The following is a 14,100-nucleotide window of genomic DNA, read 5'->3' as shown; positions in this document are numbered from 1 at the left end:
GAAGAATTGGAACCAGTGCCCCGGTTATCGGATGGATAAAAAAAACGGGCGTTTCGAACGCTTAATATATTTATACTCCTTTTTTATGGATTGTTTTTTCATTTTGATGTTTTTATGATTGTTTGGACAGCCAAAAATGTTATCAATATACCGAAATAGTTGGTTTAAAATATGTCTAAAGAAATGAGGGGGACAAAAACGCTCCCAGTTGGATTGATCCGGGTGGTCTATTGGTTACAGCGTTAGCCACGTAAGCTGGTTCGAATCCCGCCCCGGGCACTGGAGGGCTCGGTCACATTTTCTGTAGTATATCTACGGGACAATATTTCGAACGCCTAATTTCATGTCGACATATTTTTGACGAAGTGTCTCTACATTTTGATGATATTATCGTTTGTCTGGCAGAGGTCTCTGCTTCACTGGACAGCGAAAAATATTATCCAAATGTCGAAACACTTCGTTAAAAATGTGTCCAAAGAATTAAGGGGGGGGGGGGGGGGGGGGGGGGGGGCAAAACGCTCTGATATTGATCCCCTATTGTAGTGTATATAATCGATTTCGATTGAATGGAGTTCGGGACTAATGTCCCCGTGTGTGAGTGAGCGCGTGTATGTATGTGCGCGTGGCAGTGTGGGCTAACGCTCTTGTCGGTGCAGCGGCGGCCGGCAACAGTTACGCGGGCGCGCTGCGCGGCCGCGACCCCCACAGGATGTCAGGTCGGTACCCCACACCCACACCCACATCTCCCCACACCCACACCCACACCCCTCCCGAGCTTAGCACACACGCAAACCCCTCCCCAACCCTCTCCGAGGGATCTCTAAACTTTGACCCGAGAGCCTGCCTTTTCGCGGGCTGAATTACATGTAAATAAGCTGGATTGACAGGCTAGCGGGACGCAGTTTGGAGAGCCCAGTCTACCTGGTGAGTACGCTTGTATCATGGCGAACCTAAGTCGCTCGCGGCGGCCTGTGCTGCCGCGAGAGGGCTCTGTTAGTTTTAAGACTTTAACGGTACGGGAGCGAGGCCTAGTGTTTAGTTAACTGACCGATTTTACACCTTAATGCGATGTAGTAAGGTGTAGAGTGGCGTGTCTGACGGGCGGGTGTTCCGCAGGCGACGGGGAGGGCGCGGAGTAGCGGCGCGGGAGGAGCGACGCCGGAGGAACACACTGTATATACACCTTTTATACCAAATATATTCCTATATTACGCTTAGTGTGATGTTTTCATTCGTTTGCGTCCGCCCTTGCGATATGAAATAACCTTAAAAGTTAAAAAAATAATGATCAAATTAGATGTTAAGGGAAAGAATAAAGACAAAGTCGGCGAGGTTTGATAAGCAGCCATAGTCCATTAACTTTTTACGGAAATAATGATTCATTTCCAGGGCTCGTACATTTCATGCCGATGACGCAAAAATGACGTAGTTTACCTTTAGTGATCGTTATCAACGTGCAGTTTTCATAGCAAAGCATATGGTTTGCAGAAAAATACACGTAAATAATAAATATAGTTTTTTTACACATTTACTACAGGATATAATTATTCACATCAGTAAACCTTCTTCGACCTTTATATTTAAAAAAAAATAGCCACCTACGTCGTATGACATGACAATGACATGCATTGATGTCGTGTCATAAAAATACAACTAAAGTTAAAAGCAGGAATCGGAACCGGTTTTTTGCAAAAACATAGAAATAACCATATATTTCGGTTTACTTTATACTCAAAATGTAGGACTCAGTTGTGTTTTTAGATAACGACTTCGTATTATTAGATTGCCCGATTAGGAATGAAATAATTAACAAAGAACGAAAAAATACCGTTTTCGTTCTCATACAAAAAATACCGGTTTCCGATCCCTGGTTAAAAGTAAATAATAATTTCGTGCAACATTTTAAATCCAAAATTACATTCCCGTAATTTCCGTCAACGTGGAAAAGTCTTTAATTATTTACTTCAAATGGTTTTTTTCTCATCGACGTAAACATCTGACACCCAAATTCATTGAACAAATTTTAGTTCTTTATTTAGCAGAATATGATATTAAAAATACTTGTGTATTTTTTTACAAACCATACTTTGCTATGAAAACTGCACGTTAATAACGATCATTATATACTATACAGGGAGTTTTCTTACAACATTACACATTTAGATAACTTACCTATTGACGCGTAGAAAAATAAATACTTGTTACGTAAAATACACTGTTAAAAAACAATAAATATGTATTATTTAATAAACTAATATTCTATTATTTAGTTGAGTGACCACCGCCTGTTGTGTACCTCTTTATGTGTTGTATTATTTGTACTGTTTCTATATTGAGGTGTGCAATAAAGAGTATTGGTATTGTATTGTATTGTATTGAGTGAACATAAAATGAAACTCAGACATTTCTGTACTGGTTGTCAAGTATCTACATATCAGTTTACTAAAGAGGTTGACAAATGATTAATTATTTCAAAAGGAAATACTAATTGGAATCATACTCTATATAGCGTATTTGACGACCGGTTTGGCCTAGTGGGTAGTGACCCTGCCTACGAAGCTGATGGTCCCGGGTTCAAATCCTGGTAAGGGCATGTATTTGTGTGATGAGCATGGATATTGTTCCTGAGTCATGGGTGTTTTCTATGTGTTTAAGTATTTATAGATATTTATATATTATATATATCGTTGTCTAAGTACCCTCAACACAAGCCTTATTGAGCTTACTGTGGGACTTAGTCAATTTGTGTAATAATGTCCTATAATATTTATAATATTTATTTATTTATTTATAGCGTAGCGTCATTTTTCCGTCAACTGCATGAAATGTACGGGCCCTGTTCATTTCTAATCGATAATTTCAAATGGGACAGCTAACAGTATTTAATATTTTTTTGCTGGCCAATCGATCCAAAAGTCCTTGTTTAAGGCCTACTAGAATAAAGAAAGTTTTGATTTATTGACTCGATTTACATAACAGAGAGATGTTCATTGATTTAGATTCAATATATCATTCATAATCGACGTTATATTATTTCTTTCCTCAATAAATTGCCTTAATACAATATAAACGAAGCAATATTAGGACCTAAATAGATTAGGTCAGTAAAAATATTCCATTACTCTTTAATTTTTTGTGTGTCTGAACTATTAGGACATATAATTATTCCTATAGAATAATACATTGGAATATTATCATTATTTCCATATTTGACCATGTAATTGATCTTTTTAACAATATGAATAAACAGAATGCTTGGCTGACAAAAAGTAATGCAATGGTGTGCATGTTAAACATTGCTTGGAATAAATGTCTAGGCGCCTTCCGTTTTTACCTTACCCGTGTTTTAAATTGTAAATATGTGCACTATTACATATGGTACAGTCATTATATCAAAAAAACCGACCCTACCCGTGAATAATTAGTTCTTGGATTTTTTTTCGTAGGTCTCTCGGACGGGGGGGGATCCAAATTTTGGGAATTAAACCTGAAAAACGCGACAAGTTAATAATATTTTGAATTTGTCGCGTTTTTCAGGTTTAATTTCCAAAATATCAATTTTGGGGGAAAAAAGGTGGGAACCAAAATTGTTCAGAATTTGATTCTCTACAACTTTGTTTCTCTTCATTCATGCCGTAAAACGTGGAACATAGGAGATAATGATAATATTTTGAATTTGTCGCGTTTTTCAGGTTTAATTTCCAAAATATCGATCCTAGAAGAAAAATTGTGAGGACCAAACTTGTAGAGAATCAAATTTCCTACAGTTTCTGTCCTCACGGTTTTACTGTAAAATGAAAAATGTCCGAGTTATTCAAGAAACACCGTTTTTCGACTATACACGAGCCTGATTCAGTCTACTTTTTGAATTTACACTCGCAGTGACCCCCCCCGAGGGACCTACGAAAAAAAATCCAAGAACTGATTATTCACGGGTAGGGTCGGTTTTTTGGATATAATGACCAGGGATCGGAAACTCGGGAGCTATTATACCTAAACTTCGGGCTCAGTGCCTACGCCGCGTCGATGTTGACTAGTATGGAGGCGGACTCAATTTAATTTAACTAATAAATTTCCCGGGATTTCCCGGAATACCGAAAATTAGAATAACAGCCATACAAATGTATTAAAGTATTTAAATAGACTATTTTAGTTGTTCCTATGATCAAAATTTTATTTTATTCATGTGTTTTTCATTTAACTGACAGTACAGTATTAGTTGACATCAAACTAAAGTTGTATTGTTACTTTTAGTAAAAATAATGGTACAAAGGTATGTATCTTCGTTAAATCAGTAAATCAAAACCAAATGTACATACCTATGCAAAAGTAAACAGGTAATCAACCTACCGCGGCACACGTGGTATATTTGTATTTCCGTCATTGTTTAAAAATTTCCGTTAAAAAAAGTTTGTCTTGATATTATGTTATCAATATTATCATCCCAACACAATACCTATAATTAATTAAGCCCTTAAACGGACTACCACGTGTCTTTTTGATACATTCTGTACGTCGTTAAAACGGCTTGTATGTTGACGAAATTCGCTAAAAAAGGCATAACCCAACGACAATTGATACGTATTAACCATTTTCTGATGTTCCATACAATCCCAGGATCCCGGGATTTAAATAATAAAAAATATTATTTTTAAGAAGCCGACTCCGTACTTGCTTAGCTTTTTCCGGAATTTTGCTAGTTGTAGGTATAATAGCTCCCGAGTTTCCGATCCCTGATAATGACTGTACTAATAACATAATCTTTTGATTTTTTTTTTCAACTGTCACTAACAATAGTGCACCTTGCAAGAAGAATTTGCTTTCTAAGTATGAATTGGTTGTTTCGTCAGACCTCGAATAATTTAGATATGGAACTGCTTGGTTTGTGATAATAGTTTGTTAAACTTTAATAGTAATACAGAATGCTTATGTAGTAAAAGCGTTACATTGTGACTGTCCAAATTGTAAAGTTAAACTTACTCGAAAAGAAACAAAAATATTCCGGACGATAGGAATGATCGTATTTGTATGGAATCAGATATGTATTCTTTATTTTTGTCAAAATTAATCTGTTTCGTTTTCAATGTTAAGTGCTTTTGAATCTATGTTTTGGATGTAATCATAGTGCTCTTATAATCAAAAGAAGTAATTATCAAACTTCCTTTGAAAATTAATGTTTAGAATAAATTTCTTTCTTTGGCACTTTGTAATACGGTTAATCATTGTAAATAGTTAGAATAATCTTAATTTAACATTTTAACCTACATATCAAATAGGATTTTTAAAGTGACATAAATAAAAGTAATGAGTTGTTTCATACCTATGATTGTAAGAATCAGATGTTATAGAAAAAAATTGTGTTGGACAGACACAAGTAGAAAATTAAGTACATATATTATACCTATTATTCGTAAGTCCTTGATTTGGAACAATGGTTATTTGTTTTACACGGGGGCAAAGGTGTTGTTTAACCGCTTGTGCTAATATTGATACCCGAGCAAGCGAAAGGTTCTAAAATTGAATCGAGTGGTTCGAGAAGTGGAATCTACGCTACGCTCCTGGTTAAATTTTGGAATCTTTTGCTTGCTCGGGTATCAATATTAGCACGACAAAACAACAACTTTGCTCCCTTGTAAAACAAATAACAATTTTTTGTTTGAAAAATATGGATTTCATTAAATGTATATTTTTACGTATGTAACTAGGCTTATAATCTGCTCTTTTAGGTGTTTAAAATGATGTAAACCCAAGACTTTGTCGTTCAACTGATATTATCATAAAATTCAAAAGGGTTAAATTAACTAAATCTGATTTTTAGGCTACCTCATGGGCCTAGTAGCATTTGTACCTATTCTAGTAAATACCGAAAAAACAGATTGTAGGTCAATTTATAATAAGTATAAAATTAAGCTAGCAGAAACAGTTTTTCTTTAGTTCAAATGCTTCCGAAATAAGGATATCTAAGACAAACATTAAATGCATACGTAGTGTAACAGCGGTAAGTTAACCATTTCCACTGGACCTCCCCCTCGGCACGCTGGACACCTTAGATACTATTATAGTCGTTCAAATGACAGTTTGTGATATCGCCGACTTATCATAAATTCGGCGATGTCACGATCTGTTAAGTATTAAAGGTTGAAGAGGACCCCTCACCTCACCCGCTTCGGTTCTAACGCTGCCATCAACTCACAATGCGGCCTCGCTCCGTGTTTAATAATAATCAAAATTTTATTCATTGTGTATTAGATACGTAAAGTTTTCGTGTTTCCAATTTGACCGTTAATGATGGTAGATGGCGCTGTACGGCTCCGTAAATTATGCGGTTACTCCAATTGTCAAATGTTGACGTTTGGGATGTATACCATAAAATATATGGCGTCCTAGAGCGCCATTTTTTTCAGCGGTCAAACTCAGTCACGATTTTTGTTATAAAATGTCAATCGTATTTTACAATCAATGAAACTTTGATAATAATAAATGGTTGGCCCTATCTATTGTGATATCTTGGTCGTTCGATGAGATCTAACATGTAAAATCGATTTCAGAAGATTTTTTATGACCCTGGTTTTCGCTTGTGGCCATACACTGCGTATAGAGTCGCATTGTTTGGGATGACAATAAATTTTCTAAATGCTATACGCCGAGTATGGTCCTACTACGTCCTATAAATCTAAGAGAATTTGAAATAGAGGTGAGTTGTCTAAGAACATTTTGTAGCCACAGTAAATTTATTGGCATCTTTCCACATATGATTGAAACTTTTAGAACGCCATTTGACTGATCCTTATTCTTTCACTGATATGTGTTAAATTTGTTAAACACTTTTAAGCGCCATCTAGTAGATCAAAGGCTAAAGGTATGGCGGCATCGTTTTGAGCGATGGCGCCACAACCTATTCACGGTAAGATGGCGCCACTTTATGATATTTAACAAAAACACATATCAGTGAAAGAATAAGGATCAAAGTCAAATGGCGTTCTAAAAGTTTTAATCATGTGTCGAAAGATGGCAGTAAATTTATTGTGGCTACAAAATTTTCTTTGACAATTCACCTCTATTTCAGATTCTCTTTGATCTAAGCGAACCACAAATTAATCATATCTAACTCTTCTTTTACGGGCTTGTTATGGTCGCGTCCGTGATAACGACAGAATTACGATTCATCTTTTTCAATCATTTGGGGGTGCTTGGACTAGGGATATTCGAGAAGGAAAACCTTTATCCTGTCTTTATTTCTTCTGAACGATACCATAATAAGCCTTCTGGTGTGCTGTACCTGGTGTGTTTTGAATAATCGGGACATATATTTGACGCATTGGCATGTCGTTCGATATCGGCAGCACCTCTTAGACTTTGGTTTCTCGTAGATTCAGTACGAATTTTTTATTGTATATTCAGTTACTGCTGGCGGGTAGTTGGAAATTGTTTTAGTGCATTTCTTAGTCTTAGTTGTTTTTATATTTATTGTAGTTTGATAATACTTATTCATTTCTATATATATATATTTATCCGTAAATGGCAAACTTTAATGATTCTGACGAAAATAGTGATTTTGTTTCTGCTTCCTCTGATTGTGATGATAGCTTTCATAGTCTCCCTCCCTCTCTTCATGACTTACTTGACCTTCAACTTTCTGAAGTTCCCAAAAATTTTAATGTCGCGCATATAAATGCCCAAAGTATCCCCGCCCACTTTAATGATTTTTTATTAACTTTTGAACTAAGTCGTATTGACGCCATTTTGATCTCCGAGACTTGGCTCAAGCCTTGCCTCCCTTCTACCTCTTATTCGTTGCCCGGTTTTTGTTTAATACGTAATGATCGCTCTGGCAGGGGAGGTGGGGGTGTTGCTATTTATCTCCGTTCTCATATCCCGTATTCCATTTTAAGTATGTCTACTCAATCCCCTTCTTCTGACACCGCAGAGTATTTATTTCTAGAGTTGAGCCTATCTCACTCTAAAGTCCTTTTAGGGGTATTTTATTCTCCCTCCCTTCAAGTTAATTATTTTGGGTCTTTTGAAAAGCTTCTCGAGGATTTAATGCCATCATATACACATCATATAATTATGGGGGATTTTAATACATGTCTTCTAAAAAATGACTCTCGCTCCAAGTCTCTTAAATCTCTTTCTGAAGCCTGCAATATGTTCATCCTGCCATCCGGTCCCACACACTTTTTTCCTAACTGTTCTCCGTCGCTTCTCGACCTCACTTTTGTCTCATCTCTAGATCATGTTGCAAGGTATGTCCAATACTCTGCGGACGCCTTTTCATATCATCATCTGCTTTTTTTGTCTTATAAAATCCGTCCACCTAAGGCCAAACCTAAAATACTCTTTCAGCGCAATTTTAGTCGGATGAATGTTGAAAAGCTTCGTGAGGATGCCTCGAAGTTCGACTGGAGTGGTGTGTTTGAGGCTGTTTCTGTAGATGAGAAGGTATCGCTCTTTAACTCTGCTCTAACTCATCTCTACGATGTTCACGCTCCTATACGCCCGATAAAAATTAAGCACCTTCCTGCTCCCTGGCTTACTGCGGACATTAAGTTATTAATAGCAAAAAAGAATTTGGCTAAATCTAAATTTAAGTCATTCCCTTCAGATAAAAACAAGGCTAGGTACCATGCTTTGCGGAATCGTTGCAGTACAATATGCCGAGATGCTCAGAGGCGACACATTCACAATTCCGTGGAAAATGGTAACCCTGCCAAAGTTTGGAAGTTTCTAAAGTCACTTGGAGTTGGGAAGCAACCTCAAAACTCAGTCGATCATAGCGTTGACCTTGACCAGCTTAACCTGCACTTCTCTTCTTTTGCCTCCTTTTCTGGGTCAGTTAAGTTGGACACCCTTAACTTTCTTTCAAATATCCCAACTCCTGACTATCCCCCTTTCTCTCTTGCTCAATTTACTGACAGTGACGTTAAGAAGAACGTAATAGCCATCTCGTCTAATGCCGTTGGAGTCGATAACCTGAGCCGAAACATGATCCTTCCTCTCATTGACGTCATAGCTCCTATTATCACCTGTATCCTCAATAGCTCCATTTCTTCTAATGTTTTCCCATCGCTTTGGAAAGATGCCGACGTTATTCCTTTGCCTAAAAAGTCCAGTCCCTCCTCCTTCTCAGACTACCGTCCTATTTCCATTCTTCCTTTCCTCTCAAAAGTTCTAGAGCGTCTAGTACATCAGCAGTTTACTTCTTTTTTGAACAGACATGCGCTCATGAACCCATATCAATCCGGTTTCCGTTCAGGCCACCGCACAACTACCGCTCTTGTACAAATTACTAATGATATCCGGGCTGGTATGGATAATCGTAAGATCACGGTATTATCGCTTTTGGATTTCAGTCATGCTTTCAACACGGTTGACTTCGATATCTTGCTAGGCATATTGCGTTCACTTAATGTATCTCCTGCGGTAGTTAACTGGTTTCGCAGTTATTTAGTAGGGCGTCGGCAGCGTATAAAGGTGGATTCCTCTCGATCTTCGTGGTGCAACACGCTTGCTGGTGTCCCACAGGGCGGCGTGCTGTCTCCTCTTCTTTTCTCTATCTTTATAAACTCTATCACTTCCAATATTTTGTCCTCCTACCACCTTTACGCTGATGACCTTCAAATATACTCTCAGGGCTCTGTTGCCGATCTACCACAGACTATCTGCGCCATGAACACTGACTTGGAGAGCATCTTAGATTGGAGTAAGCGTTACGGTCTCAAGGTAAACCCTACTAAAACTCAGGTTATGGTAGTAGGTAGCTCAAAGCTTACTGCCCGGATTGATTTTGGCTCTCTACCTGCTATTGTGTTTGACGGTATTCAGATTCCCTTCTCTCTCCAGGTAAGGAATCTCGGTGTCATGATGGACCAGAGTCTCTCTTGGGCACCTCAGGTGAGTGAGGTTAGTAGGAGGATGTTTACTGCAATTGCATCGCTCCGCAGACTTCGAAATTTCTTGCCTTACGCCACTAAAATTGCGCTAGCTCAATCTCTCTTACTGCCCATATTAGATTATGCTGACATTTGCTATCTTGACCTTACGCAGGATCAGCTGAATAAGCTTGAGCGCCTCCAGAATCTCTGTATAAGGTTTATATTTGGCTTGCGCAAATATGACCATGTGTCTCAGTTTCGTTCTCAGCTCAAGTGGCTTCCTATTCGTCTTCGCCGTGACTCTCATGTTCTTGCCCTCCTTTATGGCATTCTCTTTAACCCCGCTACACCACCTTATCTCAAAGAGCGTTTCAAGTATCTCTCTTCTATCAGATGTTCTCAGACTCATATTCTTGCTCCTCCCTTATCTACTTCAAAATTTTATAATAGCTCTTTTACCTTTCGGGCTGTTCGGTTATGGAATGCTCTGCCAGTAGAATTAAGATTAGCTAAATCTCTCCCCATTTTCAAAAATCAGCTGAAACTATACTTTCTATCTCTACCTTAAGTTGCCATTTATATATTGTATATGTGTAAGTATAAATATATATATATATATATATATATATATTGTATTATATTATATTGTATATTTATTAGTATATTATTAGGTATTGTTTTAATACTTATATAAGTAGTATGTGTGTTTGTATTTAATAGTCTCCATATTTAGCTCCTTGCACTACCTGTTGACTTTTGTATGAGTTCGAAATTTCCTGCTACCTAAAGGTTGTCTGGAAGAGATCGCTTTTTAGCGATAAGACCGCCTGTTGTTACCTGGTTCTATTTTCCTTTAAAAATCATTTGTAGTTTTACACTTATGTAAAATGTATAATTGTTGGTGCAATAAAGAATATTTACTTACTTACTTACTTACGAAGTCACTATGTACAGTCAACAAAATTAATAGCTTAGCACCTCTGAGTACATAGTTTTTCTTGCTGTACAAATAAGTAAACAACATTTTTATTGTATATGTGACTAGTTTTTGTGATATTTATTGTATGTAGACAGCGTACGGTGAGACGCATACAAATATGAAAGAGAGCAATGATGATATCACACGATATGTCTTAAGTGGCATCGTAACGATGAATGCAGTACTTGTATATCTTTGTACTTGGCCCTGAATAATGTTAACCAGCTTAATCCCATTCTCGTTATATGAAATTAAATGTATTGAAAGTGAATTGGTTAATATGTAAACGTTCATAGACAAAAGCGAAGAGAATTTTAAATACTTAGAGGCGGATTGTCGAAGTAAACTTTGTAGCCACAGTAAATTTACTGCCTTTCGACACATGATTAGAACTTTTAGAACGCCAAATGATGATCCTTATTATTTCAGTGATATGTGTTATATCAAAAAGTGGCGCCACCTACTAGAGCATAGGCCAAATGTTATGGCGTCATCGCTCGAAACGATGCCGCCATACCTTTGGCCTATTATATATATTATTACGTAGCAGAAATATGTGACACGCTCTTATGGGTCTAGAAATAAGATCGTGTCAGATATTTTTGCGGCCTTCGTTGTGTAACATATTAATAAAGAATAATAAAGAATGAAGAGCGCAGCGGTCGCCGCACGCAGGTAACCAGTAAGCGGAAGTGGGCGGAAGTTGGTTTTCAGTTTTAATCAAAATAGTTACTCTTAAATGTGCGCGATGCTATATGTACAATAGGGAAACTACATGGTTAATATAAAATTATATCTGAAAAATGAAGTGACGAAATATAATTGCAGGTGACTTTACCTAGTAACCTTTCAATGCAAATAATAATCTGCGATAATTAAACGACCATAAAATAAAATAATTAAGTACGGCGAAAACTAATCTAGTTAAGCATGGAAGTACATCTTTGTTGTGAATATTAGACTTTAATCATAATAAAAAAATAGAACCAGCTACACAAGCACTGCATTTTTCATTACGAGGGCAATCATAGTCTCATAAGAGTCATAAGTCTCATTCACCGCAGCACGAGTGTGCACAACAGAGGGCCTACCGCGAACCACGTTCGACGTGTTGCCTCCCTGTCGCACTTACGTACGAATTTACAAGGGCGACAGAGAGGCAACACGTCGAACGTGATTCGCGGTAGGTCCTCAGGAGCCATTCCAAAAGATAGTTGTTTCTGATTACTCTGAGAATATTTATTCAAACCACAACTAGAATGATGATATGGCAAAGAATTTGATTGGAACGTATTCCAATAAATTCATAAAAATAACTACACTTTATTATCTTGACAACTTGTTCGTCGTATCTCTCTTAACTGAGGGCCTAGCCAAGATGCCAATCGTTTGCGCCATTAGGTAGGTAGGCATTAATTCAATCTTATATACTACTACACAGTTCTTCACCATAAAGCAGAATGTGTCGTTTCCTTTGTTTTTGAGTGATTGTTTGGGGTTTGCTTTAATCGCCGTCCTTAACTTTCAAGTTCATTTTTCATTGTGTTCGTCATTACATCAGAAATAACAACAAATGAATTGGGAATTTATAGCAAATAAAACCATATAGGGAGCGTGCGTGACCTATAGGGGGTCTCAGCCTCAGATAATGTCAAGTTTTAAGCTGAAATAAATTTAATAGTGGAAAAAATACTGTCTTGGGTGATACTTGAACTCACGGCCTCTGGATAATGATGATGACGTGATAATACTGATAATGGGTCTTGGGTGAGTTCAAGTCTCACCCAAGACAGTAATTTTTCCTCTTTTAAATTTATTCTAAGCTTAATAGCATCGTTCGCAAACGTTTCTGCTTGTTAAAAACTAATTTAATTTCTAATTAAGGCCACTGAATAGAAACTTCGGACGAACACTACAAAGCACTGTCCATGCAAAGAGTTTCTTTCTATACTCTGTATCTGTTGACGACCGGTTTGGCCTAGTGGGTAGTGACCCTGCCTACGAAGCTGATGGTCCCGGGTTCAAATCCTGGTAAGGGCATTTATTCGTGTGATGAGCATGGATATTTGTTCCTGAGTCATGGGTGTTTTCTATGTATTTAAGTATTTATAAATATTTATATATATCGTTGTCTAAGTACCCTCAACACAAGCCTTATTGAGCTTACTGTGGGACTTAGTCAATTTGTGTAATAATGTCCTATAATATATATTAATATATCTTTGGGTATAAATAAAAGTGAACAAAATCTGGCTTAAGGAGCCATTTGAGAGTAGACAAAAACATTAATGTAGGTTTAAGTCAGGTCGTTCAGTCACAGATCCAGGCGGTTAATCAATAAATGTTATAACTACCTAGGGTTGCCATAATTATTTCGAAATGATACGGCACAATGGGGTAGTAATGGCACCTTGTGCAAATACATAATGAGCTTTGTTGTTGTCTCTTTGTGTACTTACATAGGAAAAAAGTGGTTACACAGAAATGATTGTGACCTCTAGGTATTCTTCATCGGTAGGTATCGAAATACGGGACAGATACAAATACGGGACGCGATCCTTTAATATGGTGACATTCCCGTATATACGGGTCGTATGGCAACCTTATTACTACCCGAAAATGTACAAATTATTTGTTTACTTTTTTAAATGCCTAAAGATACAGAGTATATGATATGGCACACAAGAAGTGCCAGACCCTTTAACATGCACGGTCCCTATATCCACGATGATTACAAGACATCTTGATTTTGTAGCAATTTCGGTGTAGCATATTGTTGCATTAAAGGGATCTGTACCAAATTCCAGCTGAAATTATTAACTTGATTCTAATACCTAACAGTAATCTCCAGTGTTCAGTGTGCTATCTCAGCCGTGGGTACTGGATGTCTTGGTCTCTTTTTATTTTATTCATTACGAGTACTCTAGAAATTGTTTTTTGTATTCCTTTAATTCAACTATGTTACACAGAAATTGCTACAAAATGTCTGACAGCTATCCAAGTTTCAATCGTTTATAGAAAACGCCAATGTACGAATGATTATGTACGGTGCGTATCTGTCATTCCATTTTTACTTTTTTGATTGGCATGTTGATAAACTATTGTCATTTTGGCCACGGTATTTGTTCTTGTGGACTTGCTTCCGCTATGCCACATCCACTGGCGGCATAGTAAAACCCCACACTAGCGTCTTTTGAGCGTCGGCGTCCAGTCAGTGCTATGGATAATGGTGTTGCTGCGCAAATG

General features: G+C 37.3%; 1 protein-coding gene and 1 long non-coding RNA gene across 5 annotated transcripts in view; both read left to right on the top strand.

Moving 5' to 3' along the window:
* The window catches only part of LOC133521847 (uncharacterized), a 70,629-nt gene that overhangs the window by 52,430 nt on the left and 4,099 nt on the right, over positions 1–14,100 (top strand). The gene's annotated exons all lie outside the window — the stretch shown is intronic.
* Positions 1–14,100, top strand: part of LOC133521833 (uncharacterized) — a 70,013-nt gene that overhangs the window by 51,814 nt on the left and 4,099 nt on the right. The window contains exons 7-8 of one of the 4 annotated variants that reach the window (XM_061856922.1): positions 657–716; positions 1,117–1,217. The exons of 1 other annotated variant lie outside the window; for it this stretch is intronic. In XM_061856922.1, coding sequence (XP_061712906.1) covers positions 657–716; positions 1,117–1,139 — 83 coding nt within the window. In that variant the 3' untranslated portion in view covers positions 1,140–1,217. Of the gene's footprint in view, positions 1–656; positions 717–1,116; positions 1,218–14,100 lie in introns of those variants that run through there. 2 more of the 4 variants (XM_061856920.1, XM_061856923.1) reach the window with 2 other exon arrangements.

The sequence above is a fragment of the Cydia pomonella genome, chromosome 10 (genome assembly GCF_033807575.1).
Source record: "Cydia pomonella isolate Wapato2018A chromosome 10, ilCydPomo1, whole genome shotgun sequence".
NCBI classification, from domain to species: Eukaryota; Metazoa; Arthropoda; class Insecta; order Lepidoptera; family Tortricidae; genus Cydia; species Cydia pomonella.
The sequence above is the reverse complement of the archived record's forward strand: the minus strand, read 5'-3'. Positions and strand labels throughout refer to the sequence as shown.